Source organism: Chrysochloris asiatica, unplaced genomic scaffold, assembly GCF_000296735.1.
Source record: "Chrysochloris asiatica unplaced genomic scaffold, ChrAsi1.0 scaffold00278, whole genome shotgun sequence".
Taxonomy (NCBI): domain Eukaryota; kingdom Metazoa; phylum Chordata; class Mammalia; order Afrosoricida; family Chrysochloridae; genus Chrysochloris; species Chrysochloris asiatica.
The window spans coordinates 2,448,818-2,475,159 of NW_006408796.1; the positions used below are offsets into that span (position 1 = coordinate 2,448,818).

General features: G+C 43.4%; 1 protein-coding gene across 1 annotated transcript in view; it reads left to right on the forward strand.

Moving 5' to 3' along the window:
- The first annotated feature begins 305 nt into the window (after positions 1-305).
- MYO10 (myosin X) overlaps positions 306-26,342 on the forward strand; it is a 119,633-nt gene continuing 93,596 nt past the window's right edge. The window contains exons 1-10 of the mRNA XM_006874437.1: positions 306-429; positions 2,990-3,108; positions 5,156-5,302; positions 5,649-5,749; positions 5,868-5,934; positions 6,653-6,745; positions 7,580-7,648; positions 7,810-7,892; positions 11,887-11,995; positions 16,183-16,263. Of these exons, the coding sequence (XP_006874499.1) occupies positions 306-429; positions 2,990-3,108; positions 5,156-5,302; positions 5,649-5,749; positions 5,868-5,934; positions 6,653-6,745; positions 7,580-7,648; positions 7,810-7,892; positions 11,887-11,995; positions 16,183-16,263 (993 nt within the window). The remainder of the gene's footprint in view (positions 430-2,989; positions 3,109-5,155; positions 5,303-5,648; positions 5,750-5,867; positions 5,935-6,652; positions 6,746-7,579; positions 7,649-7,809; positions 7,893-11,886; positions 11,996-16,182; positions 16,264-26,342) is intronic.

Sequence of the window (26,342 nt, forward strand, 5' to 3'; positions counted from 1 at the left end):
ACCCAGTGGTCAAAAGCCCTAGGGAGTACAGATCTGCTCTGACTCACAAGGGGGCGCCATGAGTCAGAGCCAATTCTGGCAACAATTAGATATGGTTTTCTGTGTACCTCTGTCAACGATTTTCCTTTTTAAAAAGAGTCATTGCATACCCACTTCTTACGTGCTTACCTCTAGACAAACCCTTATCATTTTATTCAGTCATGAGCATCCAACATCTAATAATTCTATTACGTCTTGTGTGTTCTTTATTTTCTTCAGCGTAACAAAAAGTAAAATGAAACACGTGTATTTTCTTTTAGACAGCAATGGAAGTAATGCAGTTCAGCAAGGAGGAAGTTCGGGAAATTTTGAGGTTGCTTGCTGGTATATTGCATCTTGGGAACATAGAATTTATCACTGCTGGTGGGGCGCAGGTTTCTTTCAAAACAGGTAAGATTGCCTTCCTCCCTCCCTATTTTCCTCTCCTTTCCTGGCTCCCTTTTCTTCCCGGCTCCCTCTTTTCCTCCTTCTCCCCTCCTCCAAAAGTCTGTTTTATGGGAAACTTTAAATACTAACACCATAGGTGACACAGTTCATTCTTGATTCAGCAAGTAACAACACAGATGAGACAGCAGTTTATGGTCTTCATTCTGCTTAAGAAAAAAGGATTTCACCCTAATGTTATGTGGAACCTGGAATGTTTGTTCATGAGCTGATGGTGGCGTTTCTCCCATCATTGGTCCCCAGAGTAATTTTTGTTATTGTATTATACCCAATTTACTGCGGCTCTCTGGAAGGCTGGGATTAAAAGAATAGAGCAGAGGGTTAAGAACTATCTAAATAAAGTTTTATTGGGACATACCCATTCAATGGTGGAAAGTGTGTGGCTATGGTCACATGACAACTGCGGAGTTGAGAGTACATGTGAAAAAGACTGTATGATCTGCAAGATCTGACACATTCAACATGTGACCCTTTATGGGACGTTTTCTGTCCCTGGGATAGAGCTACCAGCACTTCCTGTGTAGTCGTTAGGAAATGGCAGCCATAAGCCTATGAAAATGATGACTGGCAGATGGCGCCTCATTTTCACTAAGAAAGTACGAAACTGGTTCAAACGAGTGGAAATAATGAGCAACAAAGAACAGATGTAGGAAAAAAGATAGAATGAGTCAGCTGACAGTCAGGGGGTCTTAGAAAGTTTGTGGAAAGGTGAAATTGCAAGATAATGGATTTTTTACATTAATTTTTTGAAACCTCCTCGTACACATGGCGCTCTATCAACCGCCATTTTTTTGGGAGTGATTTCTGTGTCTTGTTATTGTTTTAATTTCTCGGACAGAAGCAAAATCTAAGGGCACAGAGGCTGGGGTGGGCTGGGTAAAGTTCAAAAAGACTCCAGAGGAACCTGTTTCTCTTCATCAGTAGTTCACAGATGTTTTGCTTCCAGGACCTCCTAATAGCCTTTTACTTTAAAAATTAATTTGATTTGATTTTGTTGTTGAGAACTTAACAGAGCAAAGCCAACACCAGCCAGTTCAGTAGTTCATGTGCAGGTGAGTGACAGAAATTAGGTTCTTCAAGTCATACAGCCATTGTCATTAGAATTGCCCCCTTCCACATTAACATAAACTCATTGCCCCCCCACCCCAAGAAGTTTCCTCTTTAATCTTTGCTGTTGTTCTTGTCAGTTTCACCCCATGTCAGTAAGTTCTTTAAGGAGCACAATGCTCAAAGAGACATGCTTCTCAAGTTAAATGATTGGTTTAAAGAAGACTGAAGTGGGGGATAATTTTGGTTTAAGGTCTAAAGATTATCTCAAGGCACTCCATTTGGGGATTTTTCTAGCCTCCATAGTTCCAGAAAGTCTAGGGAAATGCAAAACAGAGTCTCTCAATATTTTTTAATACCATAGAGGACCCTAGAGAACTTTTTGTATCTTTAGAGTATTGCTTATGATATTTTCCCATATTAGAGATTAAAATTTGATGCATTCAAAAATACTTAATTCATTTTTAAATAACTATAATAAACTGGCTTAAGTGTAGCAAATATTGTGAGGTTGGCTCAGAACCAGGCAGTGTTTCGTTCTGTTGTGCATGAGGTTGTTATGAGTCAGTACCGACTTGATGGCACCTAACAACAACATTAAGTTGTTTTTATAGTATAATAGCCGACAAGTTGTCATCGTTATATTTAATATGTAATGGTTAATTACAGATATGTTGGTATTATAATAAACTGTTGCATATTGAAAGGAGCTCTGGTAGCATAGTGGTTACGAATTGGGCTGCTAACCTCAAGGTTGGCAGTTCAAAACTACCAGCTGTTAAGCAGGAGAAAGATGAGGCTTTCTGCTCCCGTAAAGATTTGCAGCCTCGGAAACCCTGTGCAGGGTCACTATGAGTCAGAACCAACTCCAACCGCCATTTTTCTGGGAGTGATTTCTGTGTCTTGTTATTGTTTTAATTTCTCGGACAGAAGCAAAATCTAAGGGCACAGAAGCTGGGGTGGGCTGGGTAAAGTTCAAAAAGACTCCAGAGGAACAGCAACAACAATTGCATATTGAAACAAGTATGTTGTATGACTTTCAAAATCAGAAACAGTAGAAGTCTATGTTTACAGTGGTACAATAGTTATATGTACAGTTCTACAGTTCTGCTCATTTCTTTATCATCTAGTGTAGACTTTTAATATCTAGTATATGTAACTGGCTTCTGCATGATATATGTCGTGTAGCTTATGCAAAAAGTGAGTACCGTCTTTGTCTTAATGAAAATCGTTTGAACTCAGAACCCCTTGCAGGGCCTTGGGGACCATCACCAGACTGCACTTTGTCGAAACCCCAGGTTTTCTGCAGTTAACTTGGGGTTTACTAAGGAACTAACTGCGCTATAAAGGTCTGCCTGAAGTTCTCAGAACGTTCTTTGCTTCAAGGTTTCGCTGTGGTGTAGTTAGTGTGGAATCCACTAGGGCCCACACCTGTCTTCTCTTGTCCTTTTCTTGTCAGCTCTGGGCAGGTCTGCAGAGTTACTTGGGCTGGACTCGACGCAGCTCACGGACACGCTGACCCAGAGATCGATGGTCCTCAGGGGGGAAGTGATCCTCACACCTCTCAGCATCCAGCAGGTACAGCTTGACTGTCAACACGGGTTCACGTTGACGTGGCTTTGATCAGAGAAAGAAACTACAAGCAACCGCTCAGCTGAGGTTACACAAACACATCATAGAGATGCTAACAAAGAATGGTAGGGTGCTCAGATAAGCCTGCCAGTGAAGCACATACCTGTATTATATACAAGCCTCCTGTTTCTGCCACAGAAGAATTCGACCTAGAGACCATAATGATGGTGATTAAGAAATAAAATGACCTATAGATAACAAAGCATAAGGGAACATTATCTTCGTATAGGAGGAAATAGACGAGGCTTCTGCATAGTTTTATGAGTGAGTGCAGTGGGTTGTTTAAGAGGACCAATGGATTGTCTGACTCACTGTCTGTAATTAATAAGATCAGCTGCTAACCAACAGGTCGGTGGTTCAAACCCACCAACCACTCTACAGGAGAAAATCTGCTTCTATCAAGATTATAGCCAAGGAAGCCCAATGGGACAATTTACTCTGCCCTGTGTGTAGGGTGTGTGGGTGGGAATTGACCCAATAGCACATAACAGTTCTTGGGAAAGGTATTCGCTGTGCCTCAGTTTCCTCCTTTGTAAGATAAGAATAAATATCATCCCTATTTCAGATTGTGATAAGGATTTAAATATACACAGTAAACTCAATTAAACATTAGGTATAATATCCCATTTTTTCATTGCTAATTTTAAAATTTAAATTATTACCATTGTTATATAAACATTACCACAGGCTGTCATATTGTTTCTTGTTCTCCTCTGCTACTGCCTTGAGCCAGTTTATATGTGTTAACCCATTCTCGCTGCAGGATCAGCACTGGACTGTGAACCACAAGGTCAACAGTTCAAACCCACCAGCTGCTCCTTGGGAACCCTATACAGGGTCACTATGAGTCAGAACCAACTTGACAGCACTTAACAACAACAAACCATTCTAATGGACTCCTGGTGTGGCACTATACGATCAGCATCTGACTGTGAACCACAAGGTGGTGGTGGTTAAGTGCCATCAAGTTGGCTTCGACTCATAGCGATCCTGTGTAGGGTTTCCAAGGAGCAGCTAGTGACTTTGAACCACCAACCTTGTGTTTTAAACCGACCTCTTTGGTCTAATGCTTATCCTATAGTACCAGTCATGAGGTCAGCATCCCAAACCTACCGGCTACTCCTCAGAAACCCAGTAAGGTCGCTATGAGTTGAAACCAACTCAGTGGCATTTCATAACTCCTTCTAATAGGGAGCATAGTGACTCTAGGATAAGCACTGGACTGGGAACCACAAGGTCAGCAGTTCGAGCCCACCAGCTGCGCCACAGGAAAAAAGATGAGGTTTTCTGCTCCCACAAAGATTTACAGCCTCAGAAACCCTATACAGGGTCTCATGAGTCAATCAACTCAACTGTACTTAACAATAACAACTCCTTCTAATACCTGTTTTAGTTCAGATAGTAAAAATGAAGACAACTTACATGTATCAAGTCAAATATTAAAAAAAAAAAAATCCTGATAATGGAAAACGGAGATTTTCATTGTTTTAAACCTGAGAAAAGATATACTGGTCTATGTAGGTTCAGTTGCTTTCTGTTTTATAGCTCAACATGTAAAGTTGGATTTGTAAGTTGGATATTTAAAGGAATTTTTGATGAATCTTTATCATAAAATAAGTTGATTCCACTTGATCCTTTTTGTAGACAACTGTATGTTCCTAGGTAGTATTGATTTTACCACAAGCCTCTAGGTGTAATACAAACAAATAATGTACTTGGCTGCTAGCAGAAAGGGTGGAAGTTCAAATCCACCCAGAGGCACCTAGGAAGAAAGGTTTGGAGATCTACTTCCCCCCCAAAATTGGCCATTAAAAATCTGACGGAGCTCAGTCTACTCTAACACACATTGGGAGGTTACGAGGAGTCAGAAATGGTTCTTGATGATGATGTTGGGTGGTCAGTGAGTGCCTGTTTATGTTCAGTGGGCCCAGGATGGACCTGCCACCTGGGATGCCCCCGTCCACAGGGTCTTCAGAGTCCCCTCTCCCCACAGGCGGTGGACAGCAGGGACTCCTTGGCCATGGCACTTTATGCACGCTGCTTCGAGTGGGTGATTAAGAAGATCAACAGCAGGATCAAAGGCACAGATGACTTTAAATCCATTGGTATTCTGGACATCTTTGGATTCGAAAACTTCGAGGTATGCATCAGAGGAGCGCGGGGCATTAGAATGTTGTCTGTCCATCACTAGCTGCTATTAGACACATCTCAAAGCCCTGGTGTGGTGCTGTAGAATAAGCACTGGACTGCTACCCACAAGGTCAGTGATTCAAACCCACCAGCCGCTCCTCAGAAAGCCTATACAGGATCGCTATGAATTGGAACCAACTCAATAACACTCAACAACAAGAGACAAATCTCTGGAAAGAAGCATTGATCTTTTTCTCGGGGGATTACTTCTTAAACTTTCAAAATACCTTTTCTTCATCTTCATGCAAATTAGTGGGGTGCTAAAAATACCTGTTGAATGTTTTCTCCCCCTTTAGGTTAATCACTTTGAGCAGTTTAATATAAACTATGCAAACGAGAAACTTCAGGAATATTTCAACAAGCATATTTTTTCTTTAGAGCAACTAGAATATAGCAGGTAAGCACTCTTAGAATTCCATTTAAAAAAAATTTTTTTTTTTTTTAGTTGACAACAAAAGTAGGTCATTTGCAATCTGTGTTTGAACTGAACTTGCCCTTGTTGAATCTTTCTCCAGAGAAGGGCTAGTGTGGGAAGAAATGGACTGGTTAGACAATGGAGAATGCCTGGACTTGATTGAGAAGGTAAGGAGGGATTGTTGAAGAATGGGTAAAGTCCCGGGGGTGTCCAGCTGGGCTGATTCATACTTATGGGAACAAAATAGCGTGTTCGAACACATACATCAAAGATGGGAATGTTCCAAACACAATGGACCATTGGGAAACAGAAACATTAATGCACAAGGTTGAATTTCAATAGTTGGCCGTGCTGCAAATCTATTGTCTCATTGGGTTCTACGTGTTTCAGAAGTCAACTGGGTATGAATTGACTTCACCTAGATTTTTAACTTGGCACCAGTCACCTTTGTCAGTGCCAATAGATTTGGCACTTACAAATGACAAAATTGCAAGTAGGTTCAGATTTTCCTGTATTGATACGGAATTTGAATTCATTGGTTTCCTGTATAGTATCGTCTTCTCCGTTTCTCAGTTCAGGATATGACCACTCTTTAAACCACCCACTTGATACAGAATGAAGGAACTCTGGTGACGCTGTAGGAATAGTACTGGACTGCTAACCACAAGGTTGTCAGTTCAAACCCCACCAGCCTCTCCTCGGGAGAAAGATGAGGCTTTCTGCTCCCATAGAGATTTACAGCCTTGGAAACCCTATACAGGCTTGCTATGAGTCGGTGGCAGTGGGTTTTGATAGAAAATATGTAGAGCAAAAGCTTTGAAAGTTGGAAAGGTAGACATTTTGATTTTTTGTTCATTAGCCCTTTTGCTTTTTTTTTTCCTCCAGAAACTTGGTCTCCTGGCTCTCATCAATGAAGAAAGCCATTTTCCTCAAGCCACAGACAGCACCCTACTCGGGAAGTTACACAGTCAGCATGCTGTACGTCAAACCTTGGCAATACGTAACTGTCCTGAATAGCAAGCCTGTGGGGTTAAGATGACACGAAAGATAGTCCAGAGCTGCTGGGCCCGTGTGTGCCTCCCACATTTGACTTTTTTTTTTTTTTGGTCCACAAACCAAAGCCCTTTCCCTATTGTTAGAGCTAAATGGAAGTCAGCCAAAGCGTTATACGTGAGCGGCTTGCTAGAGTCTGCCTGAATTTCCTTTATGGGCACAGAATTTAGACTTTTTAACCTACAGCAGTGACACAAGGAGCCCTAGAGGTGTACTGGATTAACCACTGGGCTGTTAACTGCAAGGTCAGCAGTTCAAACCCACCAGCCGCTCCGTAGGAGGAAGATGAGGCTGTCTGCTTTCATAAAGTTTTCCAGCAGCGGTGGGGAATGTCTGACTTTATATGGCCTTGCAAAATCCTATGGTCTGGTCCTACCAAGGCAACCGCAGTTCCAGCCATCACATTAGGGGGTGAGTTAATTAAATGTTTGACCAAATATAGCGGGCTATGTTTTAAGTTGATAATTTTGTATGGCCCACGAATGATGTTATAAATTTGAGCAGAAAAAAGTTCCCCACCCCTGGTTTACAGTCTCAGAAACCCTGAACCAGGGTCATGTGAGTTGGAATTGGCTGGGTGTTAGTTGTTTCTTATGGCATGTTCCCAAGTGCCACGTTTTTCATAAAATGCACCAAGTGCTGTGTCTTGAGAACGGGGGAGTTTTGAGACTGTGTGCCCCATCCATCTGTTGTCTGTAGTTTTCACCGAAGGCCCATGGGAACTGGTCCATGAACTACGCTCTTCTCATTCGTTTCTAGAACAACCACTTTTACGTGAAGCCCAGAGTTGCAGTCAACAATTTTGGAGTGAAACACTATGCTGGAGAGGTAATTGGTTACACTTAACGTTTACTTGAGAAGAAATGTGCCTCATTTGATGGGCAGAGAAAGAGTCAGATTTATCCTAGTGATGATTTGAAATGGACCCAACTGATGCTTGTGCTTTTATGTTGTTCAACCCTCCCCTCTTTGTGTTTTTGTAAAATGAGGTGCACTACGATGTCCGGGGATTCTTGGAGAAGAACAGAGATACCTTTAGAGATGACCTTCTCAACCTGCTGAGGGAGAGCCGGTGAGTCCTAGATGTCTTAATGAAATCGCTCCAGAGAAGCAAAGTCACAGCTCAGACTCAAAGCGAGCATTCCGGACCAAACCGAACTGCCCATGGGGTTCCCAGGGTTGGAAATTGTTCTGGAAGCAGACTGCTCCATCTTTCTCCTAGGGAGCAGCTGGTGGGTTTGAACGGACTGACCTTTCAGTTGGTAGAATGTGCATAAGTCACTACACAACCAGGGCACCTTTGAGAAATCAAAAGCAAGTGAATCAATACTTGTGCCAATGTTTTGTTGTGTTTTTTTAATTCATAGATCTAGAAAACCTTCCTGTTACAGAAGAAACTTGTCTTGCTATTGTCTTCTCTAGAGTGTAGTTCATCAAGACAGTGACCCAAGAGCTAGAAAGTCATTGTGGCTGTAACTCTCCTGTAATGAGGAGCCTCCAGAGACCTTGATTGAAGCTGAATGAGTTCATTTAGTCTCTACAGCAAGTTTCTGAGAGTTTGGTACTATTTTCATCCTGTCATGCACTTGAGGAAACTGAGGCTTCAACCCTGCAACTGGTGGGCTGTTGGGCCTCATTTTGACCTGTGCTGCTTGGCTCATGAGCGTAAGATCTTAACCAGTATGACCCATTTCCTGCCCAGCAAGCTTACAGCTGAAATAAATTTTACAGTTAAGTGGATTTTAGACTTGGTTTTATAGTCCCTAACCCAGATGTCTCTAGTTAGTGTAGGAAGTTGCCAGAAAAAAGTAAACAAGAACCAACAGATCTGTGTTGGAAGAAGTGCAGCCAGAGCGCTCCTTGGAGGCCAGGATGGCCAAACTTCGTCTCTCATACTTCGGACATATTGTCAGCAGGGACCAGTCGCTGGAGAAGGATATCATGTTTGGTAAGATGGAGGGTCAGAGAAAAAGAGGAAGACCCCCAGCAAGATGGATTGACAAAGTGGAAGTATCGATGGACTCAAGCGTGGCAACCGTAGTGAGATTGGCCCAGGACTGGGCAGTGTTTCGTTCTGTTGTACATAGAGTTGCTATGAGTCAGTACCGACTCGATGGCACCTAACAACAACCACCACCCAGATGTCTCTAGTTAGTGTAGGAGATTTCCAGAAAAAATACAGAAGACTTAATTTAGCTAGAAACATAGATGTTGTTAGGTGCTATTGAGTTGGTTCCAACTCCTTCAGACCCTATGACCAACAAACCAAACACTGCCCTGTCCCTGCCATGCTCACAATTGTTGCTGTGTTTGAGCCCAGTATTGTAACCACTGGGTCAGTCTGTCTCGTTAAAGTGTCTTTCTCCTTTTCAATGACCCTCTCCTTTGCCAGGGCTTGGTCCCACCTGACAACATGTCCAAAGTTGATGAGACCAAGGCTCACCATTCTTGCTTGTAAGAAGCAGTCTGATTGTACTTTATCCAAGACAGATTTATTCACTCTTCTGACAATCCATGGCTTAGTCAGTGTTCTTCACAAACAGCATAATTCAAAGGCATCAGTTCTCTCGTCTTCCTTATTCACTGTCCGTGCATATGAGTGCACTGAAAATACCAAGCTTCATCACGTTCATCTTTGTCTTCAAGGTAGACTTGCCCAGTGCAATACATTCTTTGATTTCTTGACTGCTTCTTCCAATGGGTGTAGGTTTTAAGGATCCAAGTAAACTGAGATTCTTGACAACTCCAATCTTTTCTCCATTTATCATGATGTTGCTTGTCGGTCCAGTTGTGAGGATTTTTGTTTTCTTTAGGTTGAGTTGTTGTCCCTGATTTTCATCAGCTAGCAGGGTTGTATCGTTTGTATATCAGGTTCTTACTGAGCCGTCCCTTCAATGCTGGTGTCTCTTTCTGCTTCAGGTAGTTCAGCTTCTCTGATTATTTGTTCAGCTTACAAGTTAAGTAAGTTTGGTGAAAGGATACAACCCTGACACAGTCTGTTACTGATTTTAAAACAGAACTGCAGCCCCTTATTCTGTTCAAATGATAAATTTACACCATTAAATCAGACGGTCAGGAAGACACACAGAAAGCTCGTAATGATGATTTTAGCTGTTTGTATATATTAAGCTGGGAGCCTGTTGGTGGTGCTGATAATTAAAACATTACCCAGCTGTTCTCCGTGGGCTGGGAAAATGTCCCTGTGTTCACCCCCTCTGTTAGACCGCATGGACGTGGGGTGGAGAAGCAGCTCTAGAGTATCCGCTTAGAATATGAAGCATCCACATTTACATTCACGTTAATGGTCCCATGTGAAGCCTCTAGGAGCCCTGGTGGTGCCATGAGTTAAGCACCATTGGGCTGCCAAGGTGGGTGGTTCAAACCCCATATGAGAAAGATGAGGCCATCTGCTCTTGTAAAGATTCACAATCTGCAGTGCCTCATGGGGCAGTTCTGCTTGGTCCTGTGGGGTTGGTCTGAGTTGGAATCGATCCGCTGGGGCAGTTGTGCCTGGGGGTTGCCATACACCAGGGACTGACCGACTCAAAGGTTCGCTCTTTGTACCAACGTCAACGATTTTTGGTGTTGAAATGCGTTTTCAGGCCTGTACATAGGCATCACAAGGTCACCATGGCCAGTTTGTCTCCCGCAGCAGTCTGTGGGTCTTGCTTGAGGGGTCATGTCTAAATCCCAGCTGTGATCTTGAGCTGAGGCACTCCCTACAGGGAGAAGATCACAGGCTGTAGTTCAGCAAGACTAGGTCCCATCAGACTCCCCTGCTGTTGCTCCTTTCTGAATGGGGGTGAGCAACAAGTCAGTCTGCAGACTCTTTGATCTGCTCCCCTCTGACATCTGTGAGTGGGACCGAAGCTTGTCTCCCAGGAGCTCAAAGCACTTCCAAGAGTGAGTACCAAGCACAGAGCGGAACCAGAAATGACAGGCAGATAGCCTTCCCGTCTCCCAGGGACCGTGATACCGATTCTCCACACACACACCTTCTGCTCTGTGACCTAGAGATGAAAAAAGAAATCATTGAGAAGCTTTTTACCCTATTAATCGTGGTGATGGATTTTATAGAGCTTTTTAATAACAGCTCCTAACGTCTGTGTTCGCTACATGCAAGGCACCATTCCAACCTTTAGCTGGCATTTTCTCATGTCACTCACAGCAGCTGAAATAGGCGATGTTCTAAAATGACTCCCATTTCCCCAATTTAAAAAAGGACCACGGGGGCAGGGGAACAGGCTTGTAGAGTATACCCTTTGGTTGGTTGATGATGCATGGGAAGGGGATTGTAACCATGGCAATGAAAACGATATACGATAGGATGAATGTAAAACTAATGTTCTCCATGTACACTATCACATAATTCACAATAAAACATTAAAAAAATTTTTTTTTTGAAAAGGGCAAGGAGGCAGCAATGCCAGGATTTGAACCCTGGTCTGTCTCATTGCAGCGTAGGTGGTTTAGGGTAGCACCGCTCCATTGTTTACCTGCTTGGATCTTTGCAGCAGTTCTGTGAGTTGGCAAAGCACGTAACATCTCCCTTCTATATGCCAGAAGGGCTGTGGTGGCAACGTGACTAAAGCTCTCAGCTGCCAGCCAAAGGGTTAGCAGTTAAAACTCACCAGCGACTCCGCGGCAGAGGGCCATGGAGTCGGCTTCCCTAAAGATTGACAGCTATGGTAGCCTTCTGAGATCATTCTACTGTCCCCTACAGAGTCACTGAGCAGAGTGGACTCTTGTCACTGGATTTGGGGGTTGTCTGCAGACAGAGGAAACTCAGGCAGCACTTACTACTAAGTGGGATGTCTCAGAGTCTCCTCTGCCCCAAGCCCCAGCTCTGGGCAGGATTCAGGCACCACAGCGGCTTGGGCAGTTTTTCAATGCCTGCAGGTGTTTGGCAGTGGTTGGTTTGAAAGTTTTGGAGGCTGGCTGGGCTCCTCCAATCTTTGGTATATTGCTTTCAGTTATCAGTGGGAAAATGCATGATAATTATAGTCATTCAGTGTCTAATGATGGGGTGTGGATGCCTCAGGAGCCACCACCTTCTTCCTCTCCAGATTCGACTTTGTCTATGACCTATTTGAGCACGTTTCAAGCCGCAATAACCAGGACACCCTGAAATACGGAAGCAAACACCGGCGGCCCACCGTCAGTTCACAATTCAAGGTGAGTGTGTGCTGCGGGCCCTGCCAGGACCTTCCTTACGTGACTTTAAGGTTTGGACTTAGGAGCTGGCTGTCCACAAGGTCTATGAGAAGACCGTATTTTGTTTTCTTTTGTATCATGCCTTTAAGCTTGCCGCTGTTGTTAAGTGCTGTTGAGTCAGTTCTGGCTCATATCGACCCTGCATAACAGGGGTGGGGAATCTTTTTTCTGCCAAAATTTATAAGTTATCAACTTAAAAATTGGTCTGCTGCATTTGGTCAAACATTTAATTAACTCACCCCTACTGTGATGGATGGAGTCCTGGTGTGGTGCTGTGGGCTAAACTGCTAGACTGCAAAGTCATTTGAACTGCAAGGTCAGTGGTTCAAGCTCACCAGCTGCTCCTTGGAAACCCTATGCAGGGTTGCTCTGGGTCAGAATCAACTCAACGGCACTTCACAACAACAACATGATAGTTGATGGTAGTTATGTGCCGTGGAGTTGGTTCTGGCTCATAGCAACTCTAAAAAAATACAGGGTTTCCGAGGCTGTAAATCTTTGCAGGAGCAGAAAGCCTCATCTTTCTCTCGTGGAACGGCTGGTAGTTTTGAACTTCTGACCTTGAAGTTAGCAGCCCAACTTGTAACCACTATGCTATCAGAGTCATTTGAACTGCAAGGTTGGTGGTTCAAGCTCACCAGCTGCTCCTTGGAAACCCTATACAGGGTCGCTATGGATCGGAATCGATTTGACAGCACTTCACAACGTGATAGCTAGAACTGCAATTGCCTTGGAAGAGCCAGACCAAATGATTTTTGCAGGCCCTATGTGACCCGTGGGCCAGATATTCCCCAACCCTGCTGTGTAGGGTTTCCAAGGAGCAACTGGTAGGTCTGAACTGCCGACCTTGTAATGAGTTCAGTGCTAATTCTACAGCTCCACACCATGTTGTTGTTAAGTGACATCAAGTTGATTCTGACCCATAGCGACCCTGTATAGGGTTTCCAAGGAGCAGCTGGTGAGCTTGGACCACTGACCTTGCAGTTCAAATGACTTTGCAGTATGACGCAGTAGCCCACAGCATCCCACCAGGACTCCTCAGCTCTACACCAATAGCACTACAGAAATGAAGCAAATATCATTTTTCCAATTCAGGTAGTAATATACAGATCATTTTATTATTTTTTTAAATAAGAAATCACACAGTCATTCTGTGTCAAGAAAGGCTAGTTTTTGGGCTTACGTGAAAATAGGGACTATTTCTTTCTATGTCTTTGTTGTTGTTGTGAAGTGCTGTCGAGTTGGTTACGACCCATAGCAACCCTGTATAGGGTTTCGGAGGAGCAGCTGGTGAGCTTGAACTGCCAACCTTGCAGTTCAAATGGCTTTGTAGTCTGGCACATTAACCCACAGCGCCACACCAGGACCTATGTTGTGGTGTTTGCATATTTCCTAGCTATGTTTGTGTGATATCATGACAAGGAATAATGACCCAGGGTCTGCTTAACCAAAACTGATGCTGCTTGCTTTGTACATGCCCTGGCATTTAGGGGAAATAAGGAACATTCTGCTTTTTTGTTTGTTTGTTTTACTTGTGGCTAGAGTGAAGATTTATAGAGCAGGTCATCGTTTTATATTTTTAAAAAATCATACACTTTTTTCTTCTTAATGATTTCATCCCCCTGAGTGGAACATTCTGATTTACACTCCAAGTATGAAAGCAGTGTGTGTTTACAGGTAGAGCACATGTAGGTAGATCATTCATCTAATTTATGTGCTCTGTTTTACCCTCGTGAATAAATCCTGCTGTGAAGGGGAAATGGAAGTTGTTCGGTTGGTGGGCATTTATTAAGTCTGCCTTTGGCGAGGTTTCTTCCATTTATCTATTCTCATTTGAATGTGTGGGGCTGGGTTCAGTGGGAGGTCTTTTGTGCAGTGTGATTGGAGATGAACCAACTACACACCAACATGGTGGACAGAACCAGGTACCGCTATATGAAGGGCAGATTCAACCCAGATAGACAGTAACAATAGCTCTTATTTAGCGCCGCTCCGCGGGAGAAAGATGAGGCTTTCTACTCCCGTAAAGATTTACACCCTCAGAAACCCTATACAGGGTCGCTATGGGTCGGACCCGACTCGATGGCACTTAACAACAACAGCAACAACAAATAGGAGCTCTGGTAGCGTAGTGGTTACGAATTGGGCTGTGAACCACAAGGTCAACAGTTTGAAACTACCAGCCGCTCCGCAGGAGAAAGATGAGGCTTTCTGCTCCCATAAAGATTAACAGCCTTGGAAACCCTGTACAGGGTCGCTATGGGTCAGAACCAACCCGACGGCACTTAACAACAACAACAACATTATGTGCCAGACATTGGACAGATCCCTTTTCTCTACATGACCTGGTCACTCCTCACACAAACCTGATGAGTACATGTTATTGCTCGCATTTTACAGATGAGGAAGTTGAGGTTTAGAGAAGTAGAGATTTGAACCTAGGTTTGTGTAACTCTAAAAGCCTAGGCTCTTACGCTCCCAATGGAAGCATTTTCTAAAACACCATTGTTGCTTAGAGGTAGATGTCTTGAAAGACTTCATGGACTTGTGGGATTTAAATTGGACTAGAAAACAAAGTGGAAAATGGTGGGTGGCCTTCTACATAGAGACAACAAGGGTAGCAGAAGGGTCCTAAGAGAGGGATGTACATCTTGTGTTCTCTGGAGGGCAGAGACAGGAGACCTTGTGTGAAATTGAGTTGGCTTCACTCTAGGAAGGATCCCAGGGTGTTTTGTCTTAAGTGAGAAATCCACATGTTTTCTGAGCAGAGAAGCAGTTGCTCAGCAGAGTATTAAAGACAATTCGAGTTTCTTCAGTAACAAAATCATAAGGAAAGGAGAGGCGGAGGGAAAACCCAATGAAATAGAAGGCACAAAATTGACACATCAACCATTTGCAATCCCTTATTGCTTCTGATTCAAAGAACACACTGTGTTCAAAAGTGTGAAATTTGTAGCGTTTGTACTAGAAAATGATAGTATTGATCATAAGGAATTACTGTTAGGTCGCCATAGGCCCACCATGACTTTGTCCTCATGTGCGTTAATGTGTGTAGTAGTGTTTACCCTTTACCCATAGCATGCGGATACTGGCAGACGGCATAATGCAATGTCTGCGATTGGCTTTTCTGTGAGAGTGGCCACAGTGTGTATTGGAGATGGGGTCAGGTGCATTGAGGTAAACCATTCGCTGAAGCCGAAGATAAGGGCATCCTCAGCTTTTGTCTACTTCACTGGTAGTTATCTGCCGTGGAGTCAGTTTCAACTCATAACGGCTCAGTATAGGGTTTGCAATGCTGTGAATCTTTATGGGTGCAGAAAGCCTCATCTTTCTCCCTTGGAATTCCTGGTAGATGTGAACTGCTGGCATTGCAGTTAGCAACCTATCTCGTAATCCACTCTGCTTGCTCAATGGTAAAAGTGTCCAGAATTAAAAATAAATAACAAAAAGGAAGACCAAAAATAAAACAGTGTTTCCGATGATTGATGTAGATGCCTGGTGGTTTGAAGGTAAAAAGTGAAGGATTGTAGCACAAAGAACAATGAATCACTGGTATTTAACAAACAGCAACAGTGACGAGGCATGTTTGTCATTGAATTGATTCTGATTCAAGACTCATGGTGACCACCATGTGTCAGAGTAGCTCTGAGCTACACAGGGTTTTCAGTGGCTGATGTTTCAGAAGTCAGTCTCCACGCCATTCTTCCTAGCTAGCTCTGGCGGACTTGAGCCACCAAGCGTTCAGTAAGCAGCTTAACCTTTTGGGCCACCCAGGGACCCCAGAGCACTAGTGTAAGCTGTCACGTGGATGGAAATTGTGAATTAGGAGGAGTAAGCACAACAAGAGAGCAAATAGTTTCCAGTGTCTGGATGAAAGATGTTTTTCATTTGTAGCAGAATGGTTTTTAAAAGTGATACGAAGACAAAGAAGTGGTGAATTTTTTTTTTTTGTATATTGTCAAATCATTTCAATCATAATTGTCAGCTCAGAATAACATGGTCAAAAAGGAAAAGCTCTTCCAAATCCTATGATTTACTTTGTTTGGTTGTATGATAGTTTTTTTCTAACAAGTGCCGTAGATGCTGAGAAATGTTAAGGATGGCATACTAAGAGACTAAATCAACATCTACTTTTTCCTTTCTAATAGGACTCGCTGCATTCCTTAATGGGCACGCTAAGCTCCTCAAATCCTTTCTTTGTTCGCTGTATCAAGCCAAACATGCAGAAGGTAAGGTTTCCACAGTCGTGGCTGAGGGCGCGTCAACAAAGACAAGGCTTTCTGGGGGTGGTTACTCTCTCTCGGATTTGGTTTCTCCTAAGTCCTTTCATTGAAGATGCTGGAAAAGTATCTGCCATTATGATAATGGAAAATTCCCTTTGTCCCTTGGGCCTGTTAGTGTGCTTTTGAGTGACATCACTGAGCTTCAGAATGCTGTTGTGGATTAGAGCATCATGAAGTTCTCGGATTTCGTAGAACGTTCAGTACGAAACCCGTGGGCCCACCTTTCCAGAAAGAATAGTTGCTGTGTTCTTTCTTCTTATCCTGTGGTTGATTTTTTTTTGGTTTGTTTTGTTCTTTGCTTTTAAATATGATAAAAATTGTACTTTTATGCTGGACTTTGCGTGTTGTAATGAGCTGGTTATTTGCTGTCTAGTGGGTTATGTACGACCCACCTCAACTCTATATAGGGTTTCCGAGGAGTGGCTGGTGAGCTTGAACCACCTGCATTTCAGTTCAAACTAACTTTGCAGTCCAGCACATTGACCCACAGCGCCACACCAATTGCTTTGGTTATAAATAACTAGAAAACTCACGCAAGGCTGTTCCAGTTGCTTTGGTTATAAATAACTAGAAAACTCACGCAAGGCTGTTGTGAATCTTCATGTACCTCTGGCCTCTGGTTTAAACTTTCCACTGCTGCGTTCTGATTGGAAACATGTCAGTTTAAAAAGAGAAATGATAAACGATCCAAACAAACAAAATTTAGTGTCAGATATACGCAATTGGCTGAATTCTAGACTCAGTGGGCACGTTGCCTTAAAATGTTAGAAAGTTGAAATTGTTTTGATATGAAGAGTCCCTTAATGTTCCTGGAGTAGAAGCTGCCCTCATAAGAAATGTGACCCAAATATGTTTCCCATGAGATTTGTATATCTTCTCGTCATTTTGACTCAATATCAAAAGTGTTTCCTCACCATTAGTCTAACAACATTTCTTTACAAGACTCGACATTTGTTTACCATATGGAATGTTCTGGCTTCTAGAAAGGTGAACTTCTATACATCTTAAATCAAGAGCAGCCTGTTTAGTGTGTTGCCCTACTGTGGTCATAATTAGGCATTTATTTGACATAAATGGTGGCACGTAGGAGAGAGAGACCCATGACAATTTAATTTAACGTTTCTCTGTTTTAGTAGTGTGAAAAGCACCCATTTTTACATAAAAATGACAACAGCAGCATTACATAGCTTTTTTAGCAAAATGTAGGGAATTAATAGAACATCTCTCTCTTTATCAATCTGTCATATAAATTGGTTATCTTCCACTTGCTGTCCTTCATAGGACCCAAGGGACAGTGTTCACAAAGCCGTAACAGTGGGCAGTCAGCTCTTGTACATGCTTCTTGTTGTTGTTAAGGGCTGTTGAGTACGTTCCAACCCACAGCAACCCTGTATAGGGTTTCTGAGGAGTGGCTGGTGGGGAGTTTGAACCGACGACCTCATGGTTCAAACTGACCTTGTGGTCCAGTGCATTATCCTGCAGTACCACACCAGGATTCCTGGACACGCTTGATGGTGGTGGTTATGTGCCATGGAGTTGGGCTGTAAATCTTTACAGGAGCAGAAAGTGTCATCTTTCTCCAGTGGAACGGCTGGTAGTTTCGAACTGCTGACCAACTCGTAACAACTGCGCTAACAGAACTCCTTTGTATGCGTCCATGCTTAGGAGCTGTTAAACCATTCTGAATTTTTCTGCCCTCTTTTTACAAAGGGGAATAAATGTGATGATAGAAGCATCGTATTTTAGACTTCAAAATGGCACCGTTTTTTTCTCACTTGAAAACCTGGGTTTTACGGTGTGTCCTGAAGTTCACAACAGGCCATAGTATGGTTAGAGGTTCCTTTTTTAGTGGGCGTCACTTCACATGTGTAGAGACATTGTTGTCTTGTTGCAGTTGTTAAATGTTGTCAAGTCGGTCCCAACCCTGTGTAGGATTTCCGAGGATTGACTGCTGAGTTTGAACGCTCGTCCTCTGGTGAGCAGTCCAGTGCTTGTCCTACAGCACCACCCCAGGACTCTTAGGTTCAATGAAACAAGGAACCAGGTCAACCTGCCAGGACTGTCTTAAGGGTTGAAGTTTGTGTTAAAACAACTCCATCGCCCATGGTTTTGGTGTCTTCCCAGGGGAATGTGGAGTTCATTTTCTTCTCAATTGTCACAGCCTCTGAACAGCAGCCAGACAAATATTAAAGCAATTACTTCTTTATGATGTTTATTTTTCCACACAGATTTGATGGTTCCTAATTGGCTTGAATTTACATTTTTTTAAATAAGCCAACTCAATTTTTTATTTTCATTTGTGCTGACTTCTCACAGTCTGTGACAAACCGTAATTAATAACACAGTAAGAGATGGACTGAGGAAGACTTTGAAAAACAGTCTCGGTGCCTCTTCATTTTCTTTCTTTTAATTGTGGTAAAATGATATACACCGTGAAGTTTGCCACATTAACCACTTTGAAGTACATCTTGTTGGAATTGATTACACTGACAATGTGTTCAACCTTCACCACTTTCTGTTTCCAAAACTTCTCATGACCCAAACAACTAAGTCATAATTCCTACTGCGCCCTAGCCTTGGAAACTGCTAAGCTGCTTTGTCTCTATGAATTTGCCTATTTTAGATATTCATATAAGTGGGATCATGTGATGTTTATCCTTTTGTGTGTGGCTGATTTCACTCAGCAGATGTATTCATGCATGTGTGCACCACATTTTGTTTATCCATTCAACTGCTGTGGATACCGGGTCATTTCCACCTGTGGGCCTTTGGGAGTAATGCAGTGAACATCTGTGCAAGTCCCTGCATCCAGTTCTTTGGGGTTTATACCTGGGAGTGGAATTGCTAGGTCACATGCTGTTGGAACCATTCTGAAGACACCCATAAAGTGAAGGCAAAGGCACAAGAGCTGACTTGTCTGAGGTCCGAGATGTTGGTTTGAGTTTAAGTGTAAAGAAGAAATTGATGGAGTCCTGGTGTGCCGCTAAGCCAGACTACAAAGCCATTTGAACTGCAAGGTTGGCGGTTCAAGCTCACCAGTCACTCCTCAGAAACCCTATACAGGGTCACTATGGGTCAGAACCGACTCGACGGCATTTAACAACAATAACTGTTGATTTGATTCTGTGTGAACTGGCATTGCAAGGCAGTGTGCCATTGATTCGTAGTGACACCCTAGATGACAGAGTAGCCCTGTCTCATAGAGATTTCTGGGCTGTAATCTCTATGGGAACAGGTCTTTTCTCCCATGGAGCAGCGGGTACATTTGAGCTGCTGCCTGGCAGCTGAGTGCTTAACCACTGTGCTATCAGGACTTGGGAATATTGAGTCATGTCTCACTCCGGTCCCATTGTGCCCTGGTGTGGCACTGAAGGGTAATCACTGGACCGTACGTCAGTCGGTTTGAACTACAAGGTCGGTGGATCAAACTCACCAGCCACGCTTGGAAACCCTCTGCCAGAATCGACTTGACAGCAAACTAAATAGCATGTTGGGAATTTGAAAAGGGCAACATTTCAGTGCTTGGAAGTGGTTTAGTTACTGAGGTGTCCTTTAGCATTTTCAGCAAAAATGGTGGCTACTGAAAAGCCCCAAACCTCCCCAGGAGATTTCAGTGTCATCAGGATTGCACCATACACATATACACACAAACAGTGTCTCCTCATGTGATCCCTCCATTTAGAATTATAGCAAATGAGTTCTAGTCAGAAAAGTCTCATTAGCATTCCTCCAATAAAAAAAACCCCAGGAGGTTCCCTAAATACCGGAAGAAGCTGATAACATCAGGAGCAGCTTCCCAGGTGTGAGAACTGGATGTCCCTCCTCCAAGTACCCATTGTGAGGTCAAGGCCCTTTCCCACAGAGACTGCCAAGTCTGGCCCCATGGAACACGCTGGCCTGATCTCCAGGCTGCTCTGGCTGTGCAGTGGGGGCACTCAGCTCATGGGGTAGGTGTCCTGAGGACTCTGGCTCTGGGGAAAAACAATCCTTGTTTCTAGCAGCAGTGTCTTTACATTGTAAATCTGAAATAATAATATTCACAAAGCTTCTCCAAAAAAGGCACACAGCGGGCACCTCAGTTACCCCAGGACTGGCAGCAGCTGGTGCTAGAAAGGCTTCTGGGAGAGGCAGGAGGAAGGAAGAGGAGAGGAAGAGTTTCCACGGAGGGGAGGCTGGGAAGCAGGACCCATAAGGGAGCAGCCGTGAGCTCTGTGAGGTGACCTGCAGTATCGTCTACAGGAAACAAAACACCCAGGAATCATGCAGAGCAGGCAACACCATGCCCCTAGAATGGAAAATACCCACCAGTGGGTAGCTCTCAAGAGCAAACAGTCTTTTCTCATAGTTGTCTAAATCGTGGGCTTAGCCGTGTCGAGATTTCGTCTGTGCGCCTTTCCCTCAGATTCCGGTGTTGTTTAGAAATCTCTGGCGTTCTTTGTTGAGAGGTGGGGCCTCACCTGGCCCTCTGCCTGCCCTAGAGTGTCCTGCTGTCTTTCGACAATGCCACCCTGAGTGATTAGGTGGAAGAAATCCAGGCCACTGTGACATGACTTCATTGTTTTGCTGATGTTGTTAGGTCCTATTGAGTCCACCTACAACTGACAGTGACCCTGTGTGAGAGAACACAACTGGCCATTGTGCTCTCTAGGCTGGAGTCTCTACAGAAGCGGATGGCCACATGTTTCTCCAGAGGAGAGTTGGAGCCGGTTAGTTGTACTTACCAGAAGAACCAGGGCTCCTCTTGTTGGGATGTGCTGTCGAGGTGGTTCCAATACATGGCCACCCTGTATAGGGTTAACCAGGAGAGGCTGGTGAGTTTGAACCATTGACCTTGCAGTTCAAATCAACCTACAGCATCACACATCACAAAACATATTTCCAAAGAGGATTATAGTCACAGGTACAAAGCTGATTCTTCAGTACACATTATTTTTTGTTGTTGTCGACTATAGCAACCCTATGCACAACAGACCACAGCATTGCCATCCTCAAAATGGTCATTTTTTAGTTCTTTATTGCTGCCAGTATGTCAGTCCGTCTTGTTGGCGGCCGGAGGGGTCTTCCTTTGTTGTTGTTGTATGTTGTATGTTGTGTTGACCCTCCACTTTTTTCTACACATGTGTTCTTCTCCAGGAAATGGTTCTCCTGATAACATATCCGAAGTCTGGCCATCCTGTCTTCTAAGGAACATTCTGGCAGCATTTCTTCCAGCATAGATTTGTTTGTTCTTATAGCAGTCCATTCTATGTTTAATATTACTCTCCAGCACCATAACTCAAATGTATCAATTTTTCTATGGTCTTCCTTATTCACTGTACCAACTTTCACATGCCTGTGAAATTATTGAAAAAAATGAGTCTTGGGTCAGGCACAGACAGCTTAAGACTGAAACTGACATCTTTGCTGTTGAACACTTTATGGAGGTCTTGTGCAGCAGATTTGCCCAATGCAATGTGTTGTTTGATTTCTTGAGTGTTGCTTACAGAAGTGTTGATGGTTGATCTGAGCACAAAATGAAATCGTTGAACAACTTTGATCTTATCTCCATTTATCTTGAAGTTATTTATTGGTCCAGTAGGGAGGATGGAGGATTTTTGTTTTCTTTACGCTGAGGTGCTGCAGATCCATACTGAAGGCTTTGGTCTTTAATCTTCATCAGGAAGTATTTTAAGTCCTCTTCACTTTCAGCAAGGAGGGTTGCATTATTTGCATATCTTAAGTTCTTAATGAGTCTTCCTCCAATTCTTGTTCAAATAATCTTGCTTGTTGAATTATGTGTTCAGCATTGAATAAGTAACGGTGAGAGAATACAACCCTGATGCACTCCTTTCCTGATTTAAAACCATATGTGTTCCCCTTGTTCTGTTCAAACGAAAGCCTTTGCATAGTCAAAAAAGCACAGGTAAACATCTTTCTGGCATTCTCTGCTTTCAGCTGACTTCAGCAACCATATCCCTCATTCCACAGCCTCATCTGATCAGGCTTAAACCCCTGGCAGTTCCCTGGCAATGTACTGTTGCAGCTGTTTGTGAATTATCTTTAGCAAAATTTTACTTGGCATGTGATACTGATGATATTGTCTGACTGTTTACATATTCAATTGGGCCAGCTTTCTTTGAAATGGGCATAAATATGGATCTCTTCCAATCAGTTGGCCAGGTAGCTGTCTTCCAAATTTCTGGGCAAAGATGAATGAGTGCCTCCAGTGCTGCATCAGTTTGTTGAAAGATTTCAGTTTGTAGTCCATCATTCTTCAGAGCCTTGTTCTTTCTCAGTGCCTCCTTCAGTGCACCTTGGACTTCTTTCTTCAGCACCACCGGCTCTTGATTATATGCTACCTCTTAAAACGACTGAACATCAGCCATTTCTTTCTGGTACAGTAGCTCTGTGTATTCCTTCATCTTCTTTTGATGCTTTCTGCATCATTCAGAATGAAGAGGTGAGCTACTGACTCCTAGAGGCCATTTTCCACATAACTGTGGAGACCCCCGCCACCCTTCTGTCAGTGTGTTGTAAAACTGGGGGTAGGGGGCTTGCATGTTGCTCTGGTGCTAAAAGCTATACCACCAGAACTTCAAATACCAGCCAGTCACCCCTGGTGGGCAGATGTCAGTGGAACTTCCAGACTGAGATTGACTAGTCCGAAAGCCTAATAGTCAACTTCCAAAAATTAGCTCTAGGTCATCGCAGAATCCCTGCACGTCTGTCCATGTGTCATACGGTGGTGACTTGTGTGTGGCCGTGATGTTGGAAGCTGTGTCGCTGGTGTTTCAGTTACCAGCAGGGTCACCCATGGTGGACAGGTTACAGCTTCCAGACTAACAACAGATTAGAAGGAATAGATGGTCCACTTCTGAGCGACTAAGCCCTGAGAACCTTATGTGAATTGCAGTGGAACCTTGTCTGAAACAATGTCAGAAGACGAACCTCTCAGGGTGAAAGGCACTCAGAATAGGACATCGAAAGAGCTGCCTCCTCAAAGTAGAGTTCATGTTAATGACATGGATGGAGTTTTCGGGACCTTCACTTGTGATAAGATATAACTCAAAAGTGAGACCAGCCATCAATACAGGGACTGTGAAGTGTATGAGGTATGAATCTAGAAAAATTGGTAGTCATCAGAAATGAAACGGAATGCATGAAGACTGATATCCTAGGCATTAGTGAGCTGCCAGAAATTCATTCCTGTTCTTGAAGAGGACGTGGAATGAGGGATGTCATTGCTGACGTCAGTTGGATCTTGGTTGAAAGCAGAGAATAACCAGAATGATGTTTACTTGTGCTTTATGGACTATGCAGAGTCATTTGACTGTGTGAATCATGACAATCAGTGGCTAACATTGCAAAAAAATGGGAATTCCAGAACACTTAATTGTGCTCATGTGAAACCTGTACATAGAACTAGAGAAGTACCGAATGGTTTAAATCAGGGCAAGTGTGCGGCAGGGTTATAGTCTTTCACCATATTCACTGTATATGATGCACAGATATCCAAGACGCTGGATTATATAAGAAGAACAGCCTCTGATATGGCACGGTCTTATTTGCTAAAACTGAGAAAGGACTTGAAGCACTTACTGATTAAGCTCTAAGAATACAATACAGTACAGCCTTCGGTCTGTATTTGAATTCAAAGGAAAGGAAACCAGCATCTTTATAACTGGACCAATAAACAACATCAGGATAATGGAAGAAAGATTAAACGTTACCAAGGTTTTCATTCTGTTTGGATCCATAATCAACACTCACAGATGCAGCAGTGAAGAGATCTATTGCATTAGGCCAATCTGCTGCCCAAGACCTCTTGAAAGTGCTCAAGAACAAAGATGTCAGCTTGAGGACTAAGGTGCGCCTGACCCAAGCCATGGTATTTTCAATCACCTCATATGCATGCGAAAATTGAACAACGAATAGGGAAGACCGTAGAAGAATTAATTCATTTGAATTATGGTGTTGGAGAAGAATATGAAAAGTACCATGGACTGCCGGAAGAACAAACAAATCTCTCCTGGAAGAAGTACAGCGAGAATGTTCCTATGATGCAAGCATGGCAAGACTTTGTCTCTCATAGAAGGGACCAGTTTCTGGAGGAAGACATCATGCTTGGCAAAGTAGAGAGTCCGCAAAAAAAGATGAAGCCCCCCCACCCCCACCCCCCAGGGAGATGGGTTGACAGAACAGCAACTGCAATAGTTCTGAACTGAAGCAGGACCGGGTGGAATTTTGTTCTGTTGTAAGTAGGGCTGCTGTGAGTTGGAGCAGACTTATCAGACCTAACAGCAATAGCAGCATAGCCTTATAGTGTTACTTTGTACACACCATCAGGAGGGACCAGTTGTTGGAGGGGGAACATATTTGATGAGACGGAAGGCCAGCATGGGTGAGGAGAGAGCTCAGTGAGATGAACCTCTGGTCCCTCCCATGGATTCAGACATGGCAGCCATCATGGGAATGGCACGGGCCCAGCAGCATTTTCATCTGGTGGATCTGGGGTTGTCATGGCTTAGAGCTGACTCAGGGACAGCGAGCAATGCAGGCCTTCTGTGACCAGGTACAACTTTGCAGGACCATGTTTTATCCATTTTTGTGCCTAGCTTCATGCGTCTTTCTTACTTAATACTGCTGCAAAGAAATGCACAAGGAAGTGGCTTGCAAAAACAAATGGATTTCCTTATCTTCCAGCACACTAGAAGTCTGAATTTAAGGTGCTGATCATGAAGGCAGTCCTTCTCGGTCAGCTCTAGGGGAAGATCTTTGTCTATTTCGACTTTTGGGGCTTGCTTCCAGGTCCTTGTTCCTGTCTCTAATCTGCTCTTTATGTCTCAGAAGAGATTGTCCTAGAACACGTCCTATACTGGCATGGCCTCCGTAACCACAATGAATGCTTTACTCCCAAGTGGGATTGTATCACACATGTATAGGGATAGGGATTCACAACACAGCTGTATTTTGGGGGGATGCAGGTCAACCCTTAAAGCCATAACTCAGTCTCCAGACTATAATATGTGGTCCATGAGAAATACTGAATTCGGTTGTTCATAAATGCATATTCTAGCCTTCTCCCCTTTTCTGTCATCATTGTGAGGGTGCCTGTCTCCCTTCCTTGCTGTGTCTTCTCATAAGACTTTCAGGACCAAGAAGCAAAAGCAGAATTACTCCATTCCCCAATGGGTTCTAATGAAAACTGTTTATTAAATCACAATCAACTCCCAAGATAGAACATTATAGAAGAATTAAACTGGGTCTGAAGGGTACGGCTCTGTGGGTTAATGGGTTGGACTGCAAGGTCAATTTGAACTGCAAGGTCAGTAGTTTAAGCTCAGCAACCGCTCCTTGGAAACCCTATACGGGGTCCCCATGAGTTGGAATCAACTCGACGACGCTTAACAATAATGACAAGGAGGCACAAGGAGCCTGGTGGCACTGTAGGATAAGCACTGTACTGCCAACTGCAAGTTGATGGTTCAAAGCCACCAGCATCTCCATGGGAGAAAGAAAAAGCAGTTTCCTACTGTAAAGATCTTCATACCCAGAAAACCTATGTATGGTCTCTGTGAGTCGGAGTTGGTAGGAATTGTGTGTCTGTCTGTGTTTATAAGGAGATTCACATGTGATATGTTTTAAGGGAAAAAAGACCCCCAAATCAAATATATTTTGTCGTGACCTCTTTATTAAGTTTAAAACAGGACAATGACAGATCATCCAGATAAGGGAGACCATCAGCATGCAGCCGTACTAGTATCCAAAGGATTCACATCCACAAGGCTAATTATGTTGTTGTGGTTCTTGTTACATGTCATCAAGTTGGTTCTGACTCAGTGATCCTGTGTACAATAGAACTAAACACTACAATAGAATTAAACACTATGTATAATAGAACTACATACTATGTACAATAGAACTAAACACACCGTGTACAATAGAACTAAACACCGTGTACAATAGAACTAAACACCGTGTACAATAGAACTACATACTATGTACAATAGAACTAAACACACCGTGTACAATAGAACTAAACACAC